Source organism: Dermacentor silvarum, chromosome 8 (genome assembly GCF_013339745.2).
Source record: "Dermacentor silvarum isolate Dsil-2018 chromosome 8, BIME_Dsil_1.4, whole genome shotgun sequence".
Taxonomy (NCBI): domain Eukaryota; kingdom Metazoa; phylum Arthropoda; class Arachnida; order Ixodida; family Ixodidae; genus Dermacentor; species Dermacentor silvarum.
This window is the reverse complement of record NC_051161.1, coordinates 58,586,282-58,607,577: the sequence shown is the minus strand read 5'-3', so window position 1 is coordinate 58,607,577 and position 21,296 is coordinate 58,586,282. Positions and strand designations below refer to the sequence as shown.

The 21,296-nt window shown below is 42.2% G+C and overlaps 1 protein-coding gene across 1 annotated transcript in view; it reads left to right on the top strand.

Moving 5' to 3' along the window:
• Window positions 1-20,984, top strand: part of LOC119462143 (ankycorbin) — a 60,663-nt gene extending 39,679 nt beyond the window's left edge. Inside the window, exons 18-27 of the mRNA XM_037723486.2 lie at window positions 1,057-1,362; window positions 3,055-3,143; window positions 5,847-5,907; window positions 6,002-6,082; window positions 6,201-6,276; window positions 9,240-9,304; window positions 10,611-10,712; window positions 10,909-11,039; window positions 12,615-12,799; window positions 14,704-20,984. Coding sequence (XP_037579414.1) covers window positions 1,057-1,362; window positions 3,055-3,143; window positions 5,847-5,907; window positions 6,002-6,082; window positions 6,201-6,276; window positions 9,240-9,304; window positions 10,611-10,712; window positions 10,909-11,039; window positions 12,615-12,799; window positions 14,704-14,813 — 1,206 coding nt within the window. The 3' untranslated portion in view covers window positions 14,814-20,984. The remainder of the gene's footprint in view (window positions 1-1,056; window positions 1,363-3,054; window positions 3,144-5,846; window positions 5,908-6,001; window positions 6,083-6,200; window positions 6,277-9,239; window positions 9,305-10,610; window positions 10,713-10,908; window positions 11,040-12,614; window positions 12,800-14,703) is intronic.
• Window positions 20,985-21,296: the final 312 nt, after the last annotated feature.

Here is a 21,296-nt window from a genome sequence, read left to right as displayed (position 1 = left end):
TCATTTATTTATCATTTATTTAATTCAATTAAGAACTGCAGATAATTTACCTTATGCTGTCCTTGGTGTCATTGTTTGTTGGCTTCTTATGATGTGACTAATAAAAATCGGGCCCTCCAGTTTTCTTTCTTCACTTTCATATATACAAGGTGTCCCAACTATCATGCAGCAAGATTTAAAATTATGCAGATGCCACATAGTTGTACAAAAGCAAGGTAATGGTGTTTGCTGTCGCATGGAGATACTCAGATTATTTTCTTGCATACCACTTATTACTTAATTATTCTTAATTAAGTAACTTCTCAAATGTTACAATTAGGTGAAAAGTGTCAATGAGAAAATTGTAGAGCAGCATGAGAAGCTCCCGATACAGCTTTCTGTTGCTCAATACATGCTACATAAAAGTGTTTTTTCGAGCGTTAAAGAAGCCTGCGAATACACGCAAAATTGCTTTGCGACTGGCCATTCGAGGCACTTTGTGTGTATTCGCAGGCTTCTTTCACACTCGGAAAAACACTTTTATATAGCATGTGTTGAGCAACTGAGAGCTAAATCGGGAGTTCTTCATGTTGCACTACAATTTGCTCGTTGAGACTTTTCACCTAATTATATTATTTGAGAAGTTAATTAATGAAGACTAATTAAGTAATTAGGCAGAATGCAAAAAAAAATAATCTGAGTATCTCCAAGCGATGGAAACAACATTATCTTGGTTCTGTCCAGCTACGTGGCATTTGCATAATTTTAAAGCTTGTTGCATGATTGTTGGGACACTCTCTCTCTCTCTCTCTGTGTGTGTGTGTGTGTGTGTGCAGAGAGTTATGACAAATATCTAAATACATTCAGGGTTTCTGTACCCCTTCTATGACAGTGGCACATACTCAGTTGCGAAAGTTGTGTGTTCAGGCATACATCCAATGGCCCAAGTTGTATACTCGACAAGACAAGACAGCTTCCAGCACTTGCAAAGCGGGGGGCGAAGAAAAAGCTTCGCTTTAAGAATTTGTAAATCGATTAAGCAACAATCGCAGCAACGTTTTCTTTTCCTGCACCCAGGTAACCATGCAACAGCAACACGAAGACCTGCTCAACCGCATGGGTGAACCCAGCAATGTGCCAAGCTCGACCCAGTGGCAGGAGGTGCTGCACCGGCTTGACGGTATGTTGGAGCAGACGGCTTCCCTGCGAAAGAAAGATCGGGCCGGTTGCTTGCGGCGCATCTCGGCAGACCTCGGCGAGAACCTGCCAGACGCTGACATCACAGCCGTGCTTAACAACCTGGCCACAACACTGACCGACCTCAAGAACGAGGTGTGCAGGCGTGAGAGTCTCCGGAATGAAGCCACCAGACCTTCTTACACCGTGAGTAGAAAAGCGTGTCTCTGAATTCTTGATTTTCTGGGTGTGCCATAACTAAAAGACTTTAAATGTGGGAGCATTTCTTTGTCTACCTGACCCCACTTTGGTCTCTATTTGGCCTTAATATGCTAACTGAAAATTTAGCCCCTATGAGGAATCGAACCTGGGCCTGCAGCATGGTAAGCATGTGCATACCCTTGGCGCCATGCAATAGATTGAGAAGGGGCACACAGTACATGCTGCAATAGATAGAGCATATGAAGGGTTAAGTTAATGCAAGAAACTTAGACTGTAATTAGCATCATTAGTTAGCTTCAGCCTTGAATTGAAAAACTGCCATTCAAAATTGCAAATAGCAGTTTCTTTTTGGCTAACTTTAAAATAATTTGCACTGACATTGGGATGGCTGATGAATGGACTTGAAACAAAACATCATTGTGAAATTGCAAGTCAGTGAACCAGTAATGTAAAGCCAGCTAGTGAAATTATAAAACTTTTGAAATGTTCTAAATCGTACTTCGATGCTATTCGGAATCTGTCTGATAGAAGTCAGTGCCTTTGTAATTCAGCTTCTATTAGGTTCATTGTTATAATTTTCTATTCATATTCAACTCAGTGTCATCATTATTCATGTTCAATCCAATGTAATTATTGTTCTATTCATGCTCGATCTGGCTTCAAAAATCACTATTCGTATGTCCCTGGTGATATGAAACATTTGACAGCGTGACAAGACTGGCTTTCACATAAGCTGACTTTTTCTTAGGGGCTGGTGGTGGTGTATCGATGATAATGTGGGCGAAGATATCCGTAAAACAAACCTATAGGTTGACTACTTAACAGGGTAAGCATAGCTAAAGAAGAAAGAAAACATGTCTTAAATATGTCTAAGTGAAGTAAAACTATGTGGAATGATGTGATGAAATAAGTGGTGACAAAATGAAATCAGACACTGGAATGCCAGCATTCTTGTTGGAAAGTTGGAAACCTTGCTTCTGAACTGTGTCATGGGTCTTGCCACAACCTTGGCCCCTCAATTTGTTTAGATCATGGACAGATGAAAAATGGATGTTACAAGTGAAGCACAGACGCAAAAAATCGAGGAATCTTGCTCATGAATTTCATCTAAGGGTGCAGTTCATGTTCCTGTACGATAAATGGCTTATTGCACATCAAAATCGTAATCAAGTGCAATTGGATGCCCTTTATCTTCAACTTAATTAAATTCTAGGGTTTTAGGTGCCAAAACCACGACTTGATTAGGAGGCATGCCGTAATGGGGGACTCCAAATTAATTTTGACTACTTGGGGATTTTTAACATGCCGTCAATGCACAGGACACGTGCGTTTTTGCATTAAGCCCTCATCGTAATGCTGCTGCCACGGCCGGGATTTGATCCTGCAAACTCGTGCTTAGCAGCACAACACCACAGCCACTGAGCCACCACGGCGGATGTGATGCCGTTTATCTTAAGCACATTCTTCTAGCTTTGCTATTCTCATTTGAATCTTCTCATTTTGGTGCAGTTTGCCTGCAGTGTAGTACTGTATTGTCACACAAGACTTCTGAAACATCTTCCCCATTTGTTTTTCCATCTATGTTGTATGTAAGAACCAACCAAAAACATTTCCTTAGGGTGCTTGCGGGGTCAACAAATGTCGATGGTACCATGTGATTTGTGTATCCATTGACAGGCCCAGGTGCAGGAGCAATCTGCCAACCCCACGAGCCTCACCAAGGAATGCTTATTAGGAGATGCAAAGCTGGCAAAGGAACGATACAGGTAAGTTTGTGATGCTAAAGTTGGCGTCAAAACTTTACCAATCGCGGGATCTATGAAAACATTGAATTTCATTTCACTTGGCAACCGTAGCCAATAAAATTGTGCAACACTATCCTGTGCGTACTTACCAAGTATGGACTAGGACTCCAAACACCAGGCTGTGAAATATTTAGCTCTTTTTCCTATCCCACACTCCATGAACTTTAAATGACAACTAGACCTTGGAACAACGTTTTTGGCCGCCAGTTCAAGTTATTTTTTTTTTACCCGCAGAACTTCTATCTGAATACGTGGGAATGGAGACAGTTGTCATGCTCAGTGTCCACTGAACAACTTTTAGATCAGTTTGTTGTGTTAACAAGATAAAGTTATTGTGTTTACTGTTGGAAGCAGATCTATATATTTTTTTTTGTGGTAGAGAAAGCAGCGTGACAATTAAGACATGGACAAAAGAACAGACTGAATGACACAAGCGCTGACGATCAACTGATTTATTGAACGAACATAAGGGCATAGAAAACATGCAGGCGACAACTGCTCATGGCACCAGTGAAAGCTTATCATCAGAAAAATATACATGTTGTCCCTCAAACAAAACACACACTATTATTAGAATGCTATCACAAAAGGTGAGGTTGTGGTGTGTGTGTTGTTTGAAGCCGTTTTATTGTGGAACAAAAAAAAATTCAAGGGCCCTACGTTTTTCTCGTACACATTTGTAACTTCCTTAATTTGTAAGCGTTCATTTATTTTAATACATAAACAGGTTCCTATAAATGAAAATCAAATGATTAGCACCTGTGTCATTTTAAAAAGGCTCTCCAGCAAGCAAGTCATAAAACTGAAACGAACAAACCACTAATATACACCCATGACTACTACAGGCCGGCGGTTCCAGACGACCCGGATCCATTCAAGCATCATGACCTCGTCCATATATCCCTTTTCGTTCACGCGAACGACAACACCTGGCGGGAATGCTTCCTTCGGCATCGTTTTCCTTTTAAATATGACGAAGGGTGGCAGCTTCCTACCGTCTGCAGTGCATGCCAACATGACGGTGAAGCGCGAATGCTCATTGCCCGTCGACAAAAGCTTCACGTCCTTGGCGCCGCGCTCCGTGATCGTGGTTGACGAAGGCATGTTAAACCACACGGGGGTTTCATCGGCATTACCAATTTGCCCCATCATGTAGTTGTTCTCCTCTCGAAGCCGGATCACGAAGCGCTGGAAGCTAACCATCTTGTCCTCGAACTCCACCGGCAGCTTCTGACAGATGGATGTGCGGCGGCGGAGTGAAAATCCTTTCCGCCTCATAAAGCGACGCACCCATGAGGCCGGGGCACGGAACTCCTCACTTGAAAGTCCAGCTTCTCGCGCGAGCTCCACGGCTTTGCAGCGAATTGTATGCGCGGTGACCGGTAGCGAGCGCGCACGCTGTTCCCGCACAAAGTCCGCGAGGGTGTCCTCGAGTTGCGGATAAACCGCACTACGCCCACGAAAGGACGTCTTGCACGGTTTGCACTTCAGCAATTCGCCTTTCTGTGCCCTCCAGTAACGCACGCATTTTTCTGAAACGCCAAATTGGCGCTGAGCGGCCATGTTGCCGTTCGTTTCAGCAAAGTCAATAACTGTTATCTTAAATGCTGCTGAAAACTGCCTGCGCGTGCCGCCACTCATTCTTCAACAGGCAAAAAATTAAAAAATCAAACAAATCGCACGAAGCGTTGATCCAAACAGAAATGTTGGGACAGGTCGGACGCAAAAGCACACAAAGAACACGGCAACGATAAAAAAAATCATGGAGGAATGACCGGTATTGGCTTTGGATACGGCCTTACGAGGCTTTGACAAACACACACACCACATGTTGCCAGACGACGACTCACATTCGGCTAAACACCGCTATATAAGACGAGGGGTGACTTTAGCTTGATTTTTTAATGAAAAAATCTCGACTTATATTCCGGTTTATACGGTAACTACTGCTGGAGTACAAGAAGCGAAACTGGTTTAGTATTGTCACAGGTAGAGACATAATTAAAATTGTATTTACAGATTATATGTAAAGCTTTACGAAGCAACCAAGATGGCTGATGGTCTAGCTTAAAACCCCGCGTCGTCTTTAACGCACTGATGATTGTCATCGGTGTCGCTCTGCCCGCAGAACTGTTGCAATGTTATACCAAGAAAATGTCAAACTTATTGTTTAAATGGAAAGAAAAGGGGCCCTGAACCACCCCTCAGGCTTGGTGAAATAACATAGTCCACGAGTAGCATACGCTGCTGTGAACATCTCCGCCAAGTTTTGCTGTCGTACGTGGTGCGTGGAGCTCGCAAGCGGAGCGCGAAATCACTTTCCTCTCAAATGCTCCCATTTCAAAAGAATCCATGATCTTCACTCTTTGTGTGTGCTTTATTTCTATTCCAATACGTGGCTGCTATTGGTCGCTGCGTTCGGCTACACCGTGGGTGCCGCAGGGTGCCAAGTCCACTGGCTACGAACACTGCGACTCACTGAGGACAACTGCGTAACTCCGCTTCTGTTGAACGCATTGAAGTACTTTTCGCGGCAAAGTATTTCTGAAATGGCGGATTTTCACTTCAAATGGCTTTCTCCACTTCAATAAAAAGTGGTTCAGGGCCCCTTTAAAATTTAGGTTTTAGTGTCCATGAACTCACTGTCCTTTAATTCTTATGCAGGAGCAAGAGGGCTCTGCTTAAGTATAAGTCAGAGCTAAAAGGCATCAAGGAAAAGCTTAAGGTAAGCAAAGCAAATTACCAATTTTTAATTTATATTCGCTTCCTTTCACTGAGCTTTCCTGGATTCAGTTGCCAAATTGCTCCTTGTTCTGCAGAGTCTGAACCATGCGTTTGATCGAGATGGCTTCACGAGTCATCACCAGATTGACCGTCATGTGTCAGAGCTTCAAAGAAAGGTATGTGTGCTCAATAAATTTGGCAGCGTCTCTGTGTGTTTCAACTGACTACATCTGTGAGTGTCACTGGTGCCATGTTCATTTACGTTGTGCTTAGTGGTTTGCCTTCATGTTTCAGATTGACCTTGTGTCTTTGAAGATTGAATCTGACCGCCACTACCGAATGGATTTGGAAATTAGTGACCTGAAAACTGGTAGGAGGCTGAACGACACCAATCTTCTAAGAACCCCATTTTATGCGATTTCATTGGATGCTGGTCATTTATGCTGGTGATCAAAGTTTATCGTGATTGAAAGCAGATGCGTAGAAGTCTTGATTGTAGTCGAGTCAAATGACCGTTACATCAGGTGGTCATCAAAACAGACAGAAGGGTCATTCTTATAGCATACTTGGTTAATTGGAACACAGCCGAACCTTGATATAATGAAGCCATACTCATAACAGAAAACTTCCTTAAACTGTTGCTTTCATGAAGTTGAGATTTTTATGTTTCAGGAACCAGGCAGTGAAAATTACTTTGCAGGTTCCTAGAACAATTCTGGCAATAGCATTTTTAAAGCAAAGCTTTATATGTCAAGGCAAAATTGTATATAGCTAGGCAAAATCGCCTGTGCACAGAAAATTATCATCATCAGCATTGGCTCGAGTGTCGTCTTCTTCTTCCGCAGCTGGCTCGTTGCCTCGTGCTCGTGCTCGGCACGCGCTCAGGCCACTGCTCCCACGTTCGTCATTGTCGTCTGCTTTCAGAGCTGGTTGCGTTGCCACTAATCATTCCAGCGTAGAATTTCACTTCTCTTCTGTCGTCGTTATGGGGAGGCCGTGTTTATGGGGGTATAAGTCTTAAGGGGGTATGAATCATTCATGGTCTTAGGTAACTGACAGATTTCATTTTGAAGCAATTTAATTTCGAAAAATAGCAAGCGGCAAAGGCAGGCAAATGGTGCAAACCACACCACCGAGCAAACTCGAGACATCGAACGCAAGCGACAACGGCGGACTGCGGGCATATTGTCAGTGACGTCGTTCTCTCCATCACAGCCGAATGTGTGTGCAACCTCTTAACTGAGAAATACTTTAATGAACCCTCGGGATTAACCCAGTGATAAACACATTGGCTGTACGTTTCAACGTTTCAGCTTTGCTGGTTATCTTCACGGAGTGGAAGGGCCGGCGACTTTCTTTTCCTACACCACCATTGTTTGCCACGCCTCACCCTCTGCCCTCCAACGCGAGTATTGGACGGCACGACTTAACGTCAACTCCCCCCTCCCCGTTCTCCTTTTTATCTGCACCCTCTCACAGCATTCTCACAGGGGAAAAGGGGTCACTCCCAACTCCTTTCCCCCTGTTGAGCTCTTCTTTTCCTCTCCTCTCCCGCTAGATCACGTGGCCCCTTTTTAGTGCAATGACGGCGCAGTGTCTGCATAAACAGCTTCGCTGTAAATCACCGCCCCTTCACTCCGTGAAGATGGTCGAACAGCGAAGCTGTGAATGGCACTTACTTGCGGGGGATGGGACGCGTCGGCATTCCTAGCGCGTTCCTCGCGCTTTTTTCAGAAATCACATGTGAACATAATTCCACAAAGAACTCTATGGTAATTAAGGTATCAAAAGCACTGGCACATGAAGTATTTGCAAGAGCAATGCTTTAGCACAGATTGTGCTTAGTGCTAGTAACTGTCTTCAGGCGGCACTTTGTGCACACATGTATAACATGTGTTCACTGGAGCAAATATTTGCAACAGGATCAGGCACGTGTCTGTTGCAACAAAAGTCCAGAAGAAACTCAGCACATGGTAATGGAATGCCACGATATTAACCCAGCAAGACCCGTAGGAACGTCCACCTTCCAGAAGTGGCGGGATTCAAAGCAGATGCAAATATTAGCTGGTCAGGCAGTTGAGATAAGCAAGAGGCGTTTAGAGTATTGGTGGGAAAAAAAAGCTGGGAAGAGATTGATAGAACCAGAGCCATTGCAGGCATAGGTGACTGTACAATATTGAGATAGATGTAGATGTTTTAATGAAGAAAAAAAGCATGAAGGAGGGATAGGCAAAATGCTAGACTGCGATAGATGTAATAAATCCTGATTGTGACTGTTTTTCGGTGCCCTGTTTCAAAGGGGATGCAAATAAATATGATGATGATCATCATCATATATAATCATCAAGACCTGCCAACTAGTCTGCCGCTTCGTTTAGATGTTGGACTGATTGGTGAGGCCAAGACCATGGTAATATTGTTTGTGATAAGCAGCGAGGATGATAACATGGTGTGGTGACATCAAGACAATGCACGTTCCTCTTGTCATTGCCATTTGACATGTTTCGGTTTAGGCTAATTGTTTTGAGCACATCCGCTAGCACAAATGAAGCGCGCCTAGTGTAGTTTTCTTGTTGGCAAAAGAGATGTCATAGCGGTTTGTTCTGCGCTCTGGTTGATAATCAATGTTTTTCACCACTGAATAGCGATGTCTGCACACCAGAGAAAACACGCAAATGATGAATTTTGTGTTCAGTTATGTTTCTATAGTTCTTTCCTTATCACAAAGGCTGCAGGTGCGTGCATTTGCTGCTCACGAACTTGGACCAACCTGAGCCTGTTGGTTGGAATAGTCTCAGTTATGGTTAACCTCCGTGCCGTTCATTTATCCTTCTCTGTTCCTCTTGTCTCTTTTAACAGAAACTGTAGAACAAAACTATTGCCATATGACGGGGAAAATATGTGGTTTTTCTATGTAAAAATTGACTGCAAAATTAATCAAGTTTGTGACATTGCAGATTTCATTTATTTAACTGTAGGCACAACCTTCAACGCAGGGCAGCATTTTGGTTTTGTTTGTCAGCATGCGGTAATCCACTGTTGTGCTTTCTGTTGATATTGGCACACTCCCATTAAATTTTTTTTTTTGCACCCGATTAGATTTTTGTTGCAGTATTTAATCACCTGTTTTGTTTTGCCCTCTATGGCTTATGCATGCTAATGCCCTCTCATGAATGTTTTCTCACTGACTTGAAGTTGTGACACGGTAACAAAGCGCGCAGTGTGAAGTTTGTGAGAAGAAACAATTTAAATGTGCTCTCTTGTCCTGTCATGTCCCACATTTCTTTAGTCAGCACCTAATTGTCAAACCTCGTTGCTTTTGTTACAACCTAGAAATGCAACAGATCAGGCAGCAGATGGCTCGAGAAGAGCTCCTCAAGTCAACCCTGGGCTTTACGGTAAGTGTATTCCAATTATAGTCATACTAACAAGCATGAGAACACACATAAAGCATATTTGTTTCTGCATAACTTCACTTTGTGCACTGAGTGGCGAGAGTTGTGAAGTTGTCACTGAACAGTTGGACTGCTTAGGTGTAACTGTGAAAGTGGCGGCAAGCGCTGTTGTGAAATGGAACATCAGAATTGGTATTCGAAGTATAGTTACAGTATAACTGTCACCGCAGAACTAACTCTGTAATGCTTGCTAATGGTATCTTTGGCCAGTTGCACTGCTAGTCCTCCTCCTTAGAGCAGCCAAACCCTCGGCTGCTCTCGGGTCCAGCTGGAGGCAAATCATCTGCATGACTGCAGCACAGTTGTTTGTGCATTTTGACATTTCAGAGCAAGCTTATGCTCAGTGCACGTACAAGGAATACAACACTATTAGATCATTCTAGCTTTGTGAGATATGTCAGCGTGATGCACATGCACTGCCTCTTGACGTAAACATGATAGACATGCCACGAGATCATTTTAGCATTGCATAGTGCGCTGAATTGTAGAAGTTAATTAATGAAGTGGTGAAGAATTGCACTTTTAGAGCATTCCATGTCACCAATGCATGTCCACTGCTAAATGCTGTGGTGCCACCTGGAAAATATAAATGAAAACACGTTTGCAGCTCAGTGGCATCATAGGTCTGATAGCCTCAAAACAAACAGCTGATATAGATAATAACAGCAAACCTTCTCTAATACTTCATCCTCAGCTTGAGATGAAAGTGAGTTAAGGCTGATTTTACCATATATTGCGTGGTGTCACAGCGGAGAGCAAGCAGCGTGTGCGAATTCAGATTGATGTGGACTGCCTGGATGCTGTCATGTTGTTTTGCAACCACAGTAGCCTCTGCAGAAGCAGATCTCATGTGATCATAACGTGGCCAGATCTCATATTCAGTCTGACGGAACAGTTGGAGCACCTTTGAGCACTATAGATTGGAACCGATGACGTGGATGGAACTAGCCAATCACATTGGATGCGCTTTTTCTCAGCCAGTCAAACATGGGGCTGCATCAAAACGCCTTGCGCTATTTGAAAACAACCAGCTGAAGATGTCATAAATAAGCTGCCTGTCAGGTATTTTGCTTGTTCCTTTGTGTGCTTTCTTGATTTGATCGCAACAAGGACAATCAGTGGCGTCGTATAGAAATTACGTGTTGTCTTCCACACTGGTCTGCACTGTGTGTCTGTGTTTATGTCAGTTAGACCAACAAATTTTGATGTGTTATGCCTCCTATCCATTTTCTTATTGGTTTGTGTACAGGCACAACCTGAGAGGCTCGATCCCGAAGAAACACGTCCAAAACGTTTGGAACACAATGGACAACAGGACTTTCTATTTGAAAAGTACAGGAGTGACCTGTCGGTAAGCATTTAACTGATCATTCTTCTTTGATTGCCTTGAAAAAGCTTGCAGACGCTTTCACCACAGTTTGGCATGCTCTTAGGTTAGGTATTGTTTTGCAGAAGCTATGCATAGGGGGAGGGGCCTCAAGACTGACCATGCTGCGCCCATTTGTGTTCAAGGACATTTTGCTCATTTCATTTATGTTAAATTACAGGCAGAGATCAGCAATCTGCAGAGAAACCTCAGCTCAGAGCCGGATCTCCATTATAGCTGGTTGTCATCAAAAAAGGACGCACCAGAGGAAGTTAAGAAGGTTGATGTGTCAGCCAACAAGAGCTTTCCCAGGTAATTTCATTGATAATTTATGCTTCATTCTTTTCTCCAACACTAAGACAGCACTTACCACTATCCTTAATCTTTTCCTATGAAAGTTTGACTTTTTAAAGCATGATACCACAGCACCATTAATAACCTTAACAACAAACATCATGCGATATCAGTAAAACATAATGCTTATCATGTGGCTTACTTTATAGTATATACAAAGTAAAAGATCTTTATGGCAACAAAGGGATGTGCACCAGGGCGTTGCAAATGAGAATGCCGATGTTGTCACAGCAGCTTGCAATGCGCCCTTGCACTTCAACTGCATTGCTGTAGTCACTAGTAACACATTTCTTTATCCTGTTATGTATTGAGCAACTTTCTATCGTATGTAGAAATCACAGCATATGAGCACCTTTTCTTGTTTTTATTCCGCCCTCCCTCCTCTTGTCAAATGTAATTTCCAGGAATAAAACATAGTTTACGTCAAATTGAAATGAACGTCGTACCTGCATCGAAGCATTTGCACAATTGTGTTACACTTGCAGAACCGCATTATGTTTATATAAACGTCACATTGCATTTGCATCATTAGCATTGCGTTAATGTGATACTGTATTTTATTTGCATCATTTCGTGCAAACGTGTCTATCATTAGCGTTATTATAATGCCTAGAATATACTGACTAATGTGCTGAGCACAGGCACCGCAGTGGCACCGAGAGTTATGCCTGCCACAGGCAACCGCATGGTACGCTGCACGTTTCAGAACTGTGTATGTGCCCAGAGCATAGGTTTGGTACTCGTTTGTTCACATAATTACGCAATTATTGAATAAGAATAAACTGTTTTCTTTGCACTAGCGAACGATAATATGTTTTGTTGCCATGGTACCATGGACGGCCTCCAGAAAGCGTTTCCTGTAGGGACTGCACCAACCGTGGCATCGTCCTCCAGGCATCATCGGCGGTGCCACCGTCTCCCATTGAAGACGCCCAGCAGTCGGCTCACTAGTCAGTATATTCTAGGCACTATAGCGTAACATTTGCACAAACGTCAAAGAAAGTTTCACCTGACACCAATTCCCACATATGCGTTGGATCCGTAAAATTTTTTCCTACTCGGGTTAGGGCCCATTCGCACTTGCGACTAGGTGAGGTCGCGTGACCGATTGCGACTGGCGACCAGAAAGCTACTCAAGACGAACGATGTTCACACTGACAAATGCAACCGACAAGTCGCTAAACCGAAATGAATCGCGATACACCGTTCACATCTGCTTGTAATGTCATCGCCGCGTAAAATAAGCGTCAGCGTATACGGACGTCCTGTTCCTTCGCATCTGATTGGTTCAGCTGTTGTGCGACTACAGTCGCGAGACTGAAAAATCAAGCAGCGAGTGACTGGCCCGAAACGGTCACCATTCGAGAAAAGCGACCATTTGCGACTACTTGCGACTGGTCGCTTTGCAACTAACTTGGTTGCGCGACCTCGCCTAGTCGCAAGTGTGAATGAGCCCTTACTCTGTGGAGTGACAGAGATAGAAGCAACCTTGTTGGGAGTGGTGTTTCTGAGTGTGTCACGATCTGTGTGCAGGCGGAAGCCGCCAAGCCAAAGCCAGTCCACACCACACCGAGTGCCGCTGTTCCCAGAGCATCTGCCCAGCTGGCCCATGAGCCCAGTGAAGAGGGCAGCCCCACCCGTACCGACGCAGAGCGCAGCCACACGGCAGCGCGTTCAAGCCATGTTGGATGAATCTTTTGCAAGGCACATGACCGCAAGTAAGGTCAGCCCGTAGTCCACAAGCACCATACTATTGTAGAACCTTGTTATGGTAACTCCGAATGTAGTAAAACACTGCTACGCATTGCTATGGGGAAAAACTGCTATGCTTTGTCTGCAAAATTTTCAATTTTGTAAACAGCTATGGTGTTCTGCTGATGAGCTTGAGGTCGCAAGTTCAATTCCCAGCCGCATCTATGGGGGCAGAATTCAAAAACACTTGTGTACTACAGCACAGACTACTTATAGCATAAGTCGCCGCAGTCGCCGCACACTCTTAAGCGGTACCACACTATAACCAAAACAACATTTTTCTTTAAAGGCTATACATGTGCAAAACAGTAGACCAAGCAGCTCTTTGTATCTAAGAACGGAAGCTTGTGACCGGGATCTTCGCATCCATTTAAATTTACGAACATTAAAGAGTTATAATGGCCGAGGACACGCAGTCTTTGCATGAAGCATACAAAGTAACACACACATGCGCAAAAATTATGGCAGAAACCATCCTCGAGAATTATCTAAGTCAATGCGAAGCATTTCTCCCCTGTGCATGGCACAAAGCCCGAATCAATTCGCATCCTCCTGGAGAAACACTCAAGGACTGCCACATGCCCGGGCCATGACACCCTGACGATGTGCAATTGGAACCAGAGGCGGTCGCAGACACTACATGTCGCACCAAATTCGTTTTTGACAAAGGAGATGTTGAAAGCATGCGTCTGCGTCCCAGAAGTGATGGGAAACCTCATTATAACTGGTATTTCATCTTACGCGGCTGCACTATAAGCAGTATGCGTATACATGGTATTCTATGGGAGCTGAAACAGGAATCTAAAAGACAGTGTTATAGCCGGTTATCTACTATAAAGGGTTAAGTTGTAAGTGGTCTAAGTTGTAGTTAAATTAGTCCCGAGCCCTCCACTACGGCTTCTCTCATAGCTACAGAGTTGCTCTGGGACGTTAAACCTCGTGAATCAATCAGTCAATGCAAACAGCTAAAATAAGCACACCCAATAAAGTAAACACCAGTAGTTATGGTGGACTGTTTCTACTCAGAGATGTACCGTTTACAGTCACTGCAAGGCTGATGTTCGCATCTTACCTGCCGCAGTAACTCAGTGACTATGACATTCGGCTGCTGAGGTCACGGGTTAAGTTCCCAAACTATGTGGAATGCAAAACACTCGTGTAGCATGCGTTATGGGCACGTTAAAAAACCCTAGGCAGTCAAAATTATTTGGGAGCCCTCCCTTCACTACAGCATCCTCCCATACCCGACTCTGCAGCTTTAGGATATTAAACCCCACAATTTTTAATCCGGAGTCTCTGGTAGTACTAGCTGCCAACGCTCCTTGATGCACGCGGTCTGGTGACCATTCTATATAGCTTTGGTTGCCAGCCCAGTTTGTGATATGAGCCGTTGTGCTAGCTGCCGATGCACCCCAATGCATACTGCAATTTTGCCAGCATGTTGCACTAAGTACTTCATAGGTATCCCAAGAAAAGCACCAGATTTGGGTTATCAGTCAGCAGATTTGTGGTGACATGCATTGCCATTGCACTTATTATTTTCCTCACAGTTAGCACGTTTTATTATCATTTGATTGGCTGAAGTCGCCAGCAGCCAAGCGCCGCGATGCACATGTCAGTGCGTGCTGCCACCCACTGTTCAGTCTCGTGGGCAGTATAAGCAGATAGTTGATTCTAGGAATTGGAGTGCAACGTTTATGCATGAGATGTTGCATAAATGCTTCTTCACTTAGGAGAGATTAAAATATGCATTGCCTGGAAAAGTGAGCGAAGAAGTCTTCTTTTGCAATGAAAAACTGCAAGCAAGTGCCGTATTTGTCTTACAAGCTTCGATTGCAGTTTTGCCTCATTGTCTGATGCTTGCTTACAGGAAACACCTTTGTGACAGCGCCGAGCATTGAGGCTGATGGCATGGATGCGCAACTGAAAAAGTCGCTGGCTGAGCTGACCAACTCTCTGGAGAAAACCTATCTGGTTTGACACTGTACATGGTGCTGTTTGCTAGTCTCGGGGACATTTTATTGGAGCACACACTGGGCATTTTTTGTGTACCACAACAGCCATAGCCGTAGCCATAGCATTCGCAGAGGCCATATCTTAAGTGTCACCGCTCAAAGCCACGCAGGCACACGGACACAGTCACCGCTGCACAGAGTTTGTTACCGTTTCAAATAATCTCATTTCGCTGATCTCCTCCTCTGCATTTGTTAATTGTGGTAGCTTGATGCCATCCTTTTATTGTTTGTTTGAGCTTAAGCTATACACAACCGAATTTTTTCATTGCAACAGAAGCAAGAGGTTATACATGAAGAAGTACAGTGCAGTCTGGTTATAACAGTTAAGGGTTATGATGATGGTCTATCGTCTACATCACTTACTGAAGGTGCCCAGTTATAAAAATGTGGCTCAATGGTCAGCATTTCTGAACCTCTCATCATCATTGATAGTGGACTGCATTGTAATGTATTTTGAAGACAGATCTGTGCTCTTTTCAGATGCTTAGCTGGAATGAGCCATTTACTCGTAATGTAGGACCCTTAAAGGAGCAGAGACAGCTTGTTTTATTTTTATTTCTATCATTTCTTTTTACTATATTTTTTCCTTTGACTGAAAACCAAGCATGTGGTGCAACTTCTCTCAGGAGTTGAATTGCCTAATTGGAAAGGTGCTGGAAGCCGCTGCACAGGTTATGTGCATTTGGAGATTTGTCATGTGCTACTATAGCTACAAATACACATTAGACGTATGCATGGCAGGCTTGGCAACTTGGTAACCATCTGTTATAGTGAGTGCAGCACTGACACATAACTGACACAAAGAAGAAATAGATGGCACACGCATTTTCTTACTGTTGAAGCTTTGTTGTCAGCATAGCATTTGGATTAAATTTAAAGTGCCTTGGAAGTAAGTTTAAGAAGTTTAACCTGAGCTCGCTGAATCAATTCAGATAATTTTTCTGAACAGTTTGTCCTAAAGTGAGTCAATTGTAAGATCGTTTGGAAGTTTTTTCATCTTATCAGAAGTTTAGGCTGAGTTTGCTGCAGTTTTTTTTTTTTTTTTTTGAGAACTTGTCCAAAAGGAATTTGTCTCGAAGTGAGTCAATTCTGAGCCTGTGGCTGGACTTGTTCTGACTATGGGCTTAAAAGAGACAACTTACTATTGAGCTTAACATGTGAAGCTTTGATAATTAGCCATGTTTGCACTATCTTCTTATTCCTTACCCTCTTTTCTGAATAGGCCTCAAGCCTCATTTATATATATTATCTCCTTTCCCTCTGAGTTGACTCCAAGTACTTTGTAAGCACCTGCATTCTACATAAAAACACAAATAATAGAAAAAGCATTGTAGAGGCCATGCATACATTTTATTACTTGACTGCGTTACAGCTGTAATGGCTGCCAGTTTAGTGCTCATCATAGCATCCTTGATGCCATGCTGCTGTTGATTGCTCTATATCGACATTTTGGCAACCAAAAACAACTCAGAAAAAAAAATTTTAATACTTAATCAGTGTATATATTGAGAGATGTATCATTATTCGTAATCACTGATTGCATGCGCTCAGTTACGAAAGCTTAGCCAAAATTTTAATCTCTACTCCTTTAGGGGTCATTGAACTTTCATGTTGCAGCCAGAGATCTTTCTGTTACTTTCTACATTTTTACATTATTTCATTCTGCATTATTACATCACTACAATATAATTTTGTGTTGCACTTTTTCTCTTATATGTAGCACTGCTGCATGCATGACTGCAGCTTTTTCTGCGTTGCGGAAGATCTTGCTAGCGCAGTTTGATTTTTCATTTCATCAAGCCTTTACATGTTCACTGGATTTCAGTGTGGCTGAAAGCGTGTGACTTGAATGGTTGTGTACCCGTGTGCTGTAAAGAAACTACAAGAAAACATTTAAGAACAAAGGGCAGCTTTGAATTATGAGCCGAGTAAAATATAAGGTTTGCTGAGAAGTTTGCAAAGCCTGGATATGGCAATTGACAAAATTAATAAGGCATTGGCACTGTGCTCAGCCATAATCGTAGGCATATCATAGGCATTTCATTACTGGAGAAATTATAGCGTGCATGATACATTATCTCACTTGTCTCCCTGAGGGACAACAGAGATGTGTTCTTTTAAAACTTTTCATTTTGTTACATAGAATCGCTGGCACTACTTTCGGTTATTGCTAGTGAGTATAATGAAACCACTACTTAGAAGATGTTTGAATATGTGGGCGTTGTGTGTTGGCAGAGATGTGTGATGCATATTTATGCATGTGTTGCCTTTAATGTGCCTTTCAACACATTCTCCTTCAATCCTGTCAAAATTCAAAATGCCCACAAAGGAACATTTACCCCCCGAATACCAAGCATGTGATCGTGAAATACTTTGCGACTAGCAAATGGACTTCATTATAAACATGCTTTCTTGATCAAGCTTTACATAAGTGCAGGTCTCAAATTTTTAGCCCTTCTTTCACGCGAAGTCTTGGTATAATTGAATTGTCAATTATGTGTTAACACTGTGTTAACACAATAATTGGATCAACTTGTGCATTTGCAACATGCAACTGAGTGTCGAGTCTACCTCTACAAAAGATGATGTGCACATTTTAGGAAATAAGTTATACTACTTGGCAAAATTGGTGCTAAGTCAGACAGGCCACATAGCATGGACAAATTGTGCCTTAGAGAAAAAGTTTCGCAGTCATTGTCTGGCATGTTTCAGAGATTAAGTACTACCACAAGACGTCCATAGTGTTGTTGTTGTTGTTTTTTTTTTTTTCTTGGCCTAAAATGTGTGAGGGGACAGATTTTCTGTAAGTTCCCATAATCTTGTAGGTAGGTACTTTCCAAAATGTGTAAGTAAATTCTGTGCACAAATTGTGGAATGTTTGCTGCTATTGACAGGCTTTTCTTATTTGTTGTGGACACATTGTATTAATTTGTTTTGTGAACATTATATGCTCACACTTAATACAACAGATGTGATGATATGATAAAGGGAAGAATGATCTCTAAGCCAACTGCCTTTTGTCAAAAAAAGAAATTTCTAGGTAAACCAGAAGTAGCTAATGAAGCATTTGAAGATTGTTCATTTCAACAACTCAGATGTGCACAAATAGAGTGTTTAAAGCTATGTTTATATATCACATGTACATCGTGGGATTGTGGGAATGTTTCCTGTGGCTGCTTGAATTGGGAGCTACAAAATCCATTGAGCTGCTATTTTGCTCTTGCTTTTGTTATTTACATGACTCATGTTCTTGTTGTTGGTTTTTTTTTCTTTAGCACTTTAAGCACGCCTTTTTATTATTACTCACGCACAAGCGGCACATTATTTGTTTTATGTGTATGTCATTATCCCAGTCACCCACAAAATGCACGTTTCATAGTTGCATGTGTTTGCACATTGTAATTGCTTTGTGTACGTTTGTTTTGAGGTTCTGTGTGTGTAATAGCAGAGCAGGCACCTTTCTTAAGCATTACCTATTATCTTGGCAGCCATGACATCATTTGTACAATTTATAACTGGCAGTTGGCTGTTGCATTGACAGCAAAGTTCAATTGCCTTTTGCCTAGCTTTTGACAATAGATTGACATCCTAGCTAAGCAAAGCTGGTTCTGCTAAGGCATGGTAAAACAGTTATAGGTAACCTATAAAAAGTTTGTTTATAAGATAAGGTTGTTGCACTGCCATATTAAGAATGGAATACAGTCAATGTTTGATTTTTCGGACTCTCTAGGGGCCTCGATAACGTCTGAAAAAAATGAATGCATGCTTTTTACTGCTCCCAAGAGCTCAAATCGCCACAGGCGTGTCCGAAATAGCTCTGAAGGCCTGCCAGTACACTTATTAGGTGTATCAGTGCTTGTACAGGGACAGGAGACAGCGGGTGCATGCGTGTGTAGTTAAAGAATGCATACTGTGTCCCGTCACAGTGGCCCTTTTCCATTTATGGTATGCTTCACCGCAATACATTGTGTATGCTTTACCGCATAACACCGCTGCATTGCGATGAAGCCGACTTATTGGGAACCACCATTTTGCAATGTTTGACCCTTGCTGTGCTTTCCGCGCTTCGAAGCCATCGGCAAGGTTGACCAAAGGCAGCGTCTGCATCATTGTTGAAGTGCCTAACTTTTCAATGAGAAGCACGGCACCAACCATCAGGAAGCTTTGTAGCGAACTTCAAAGCAGCTAGGCCTAGCATTCTCACGGTGGCTATGGCTGCCAGTGGATCAGAATGCAAGAGTGTTGGTTCGAAGCTGCAGGGTAATCAAAATGGCGGTGCTGGTGGGTTTTCTTAATTGCCGTTTTATACCTGCAGTCACGGCAAAAAGTCTGGATAATCGGACGTCGAACGGTTTGAGCATCTGAAATTTTAGACGTCTATAATTTGCTTTATGGGGTACATGGCGGTGCCGCAAAAGCGTCTCAATTATCAGGCATGTGCGAAAATTCTGGCTTCCAAAAAATCAGTCATTGACTGTAATAGCATTTCTTTTTGTTTGGTGCCTATTGCCTGCATAAGCTTTTAGAGACAGTTCATTTGGAACGCACTTTTTATTGCAACTCTCTCGAATTTTTGATGCCATGTATGCTTTGTACTTGGCACTGTATAAATTGTTAAAAATGTGTGGCATTGAGGACTTTTGCAACATTCTTTTGCTGTCACTCAAAATCATGTGTTTTCAGGAAGTGCCTGCAAAGTTTAGAAATTTGCAGACGTTTTAAATGGTAGCATTTCGGAGCAGATATCTAGTCCTAACGAAGTACCATGTTTACTCTTTTAGCAAGCGAGAGCTTTTTAACATAATCAACAAAGTTGTAACTTATGTTTCAATGTGTGCAAGGAATGTGATCCTTCTTTGTGTATATTGAACAATCCTTAGCTCATGCTTATGCGTTTTGAAATGTGATGCTCTTTTTGGGCTGAAGTTACCTGCATTAATTCGAACTCCAATAGACCATGGATCTTTTTTAATTATTAGAAGTTTAAATTGGTAAAAGTTCAGCAAAACATGTTCCAAAACATAATTATGGCTCCTCTCTGAAACGGATATGCCACCCAGGCACGGGAATTGGGAAAGTTAGAGGTAGTCAAAATCATTGTCTGGGTTGTTTGAATAAGGCAGATTCCAATTGCAGTTAAGCATGTCGGGCCTGCGAAATTTTTTTAGATATACTTAAAATGCATGCAGTTTGGATGATCTAAGTTTGAATTATATGTCCATTGCAACTTCTCAGAAAATATGTCATTTTGGATCACTATTGGTACACATATGCATTATCAAGTGCTAGTGGCACCCATTTGTTGATAAATCTGGATGTTCAGTTGCATCGCTTGCTTTGGTGCCATGGCTAGCTGCCTCTGCTCACCCAGTTCTTTTCTTTTTTTTATATATATATATTTATACACTATTAAGAAACCTGTTGAGATTGTTTGCATTGTTAGTACTGCTTGTTATTGAGAATATCCATAACATTAACTGGAATGCTATGCAATCATTTGAGAGTTGTGTGCTGCGTCAAACGCTGATGGTACAAAGCTTGAAATGTCTATTGAACAATCGGCAAAACAGTGACAATGCTAGTTTGATTAGTCACACGGAAAAAAAGGGTAATGACCTAAACTGTTGTGCCAGTCAACGTTTGAATAGAGAATGTGAGCATGTGATGCTGAACTTTCTCTTGTAATTTGTACATAATTTATTTTTTATTGCTATGTCTGTATACAACTGCAAATAAACAGCCCAAGTGAGATAGTTGCAACAGTCCATAAAGTAAGGCACAGTAATACTTTGACAGAACATTATAAATTATCTTTTACATACACGCATAACTTTAATGGTACTGCTGGTTGATAGTGTTTACCGGCATCTGCTTAAAAAAACGGAATTGATTTGCATAATGCTACATTTTTGTTTTATGCTATTTTGATGCAAGCTCTACAAAAGGATTTCACCTCTTGTTTCAATAAGCTAAGGAAATCTGAACATCTTTTGTGTTTACTGTGTTTGCACATGTTTTTTAAATGGATACTTAATAAAAAAAAATTGTGCTGCCAAGATTTTTAACCCAAATTAAAGCTGAAGCACTAAAAATGGTAAGCACAGCACTGTTTTGGAAAGAAGTTGATGGAACGTAATGAATTTTGTGATTTTATCATGAACTGGCACACCTAACGGCTGCACCGCAATACAAGGGTTGTATTGATTACAACATTGCTTTACAAGCTGAGAGAGTTATAATGCTTCTAAATGCATGCGGCTCTTTTAAGATGACAAGAGTTTAAATCATCTGGTGTTTGGGCTTTCACACTGCTGATGGTCTGAAGAACTTCATGATGTGAAGTACAGCAAGGCTTCAACACAAAGCATGTGACTACGATTTTTAGGGGCGAAGCTCCTTAGAGTGTGGGTCTGTCCCTCCTCTGTAGTATGTAGTAGTAGTAGTAGTA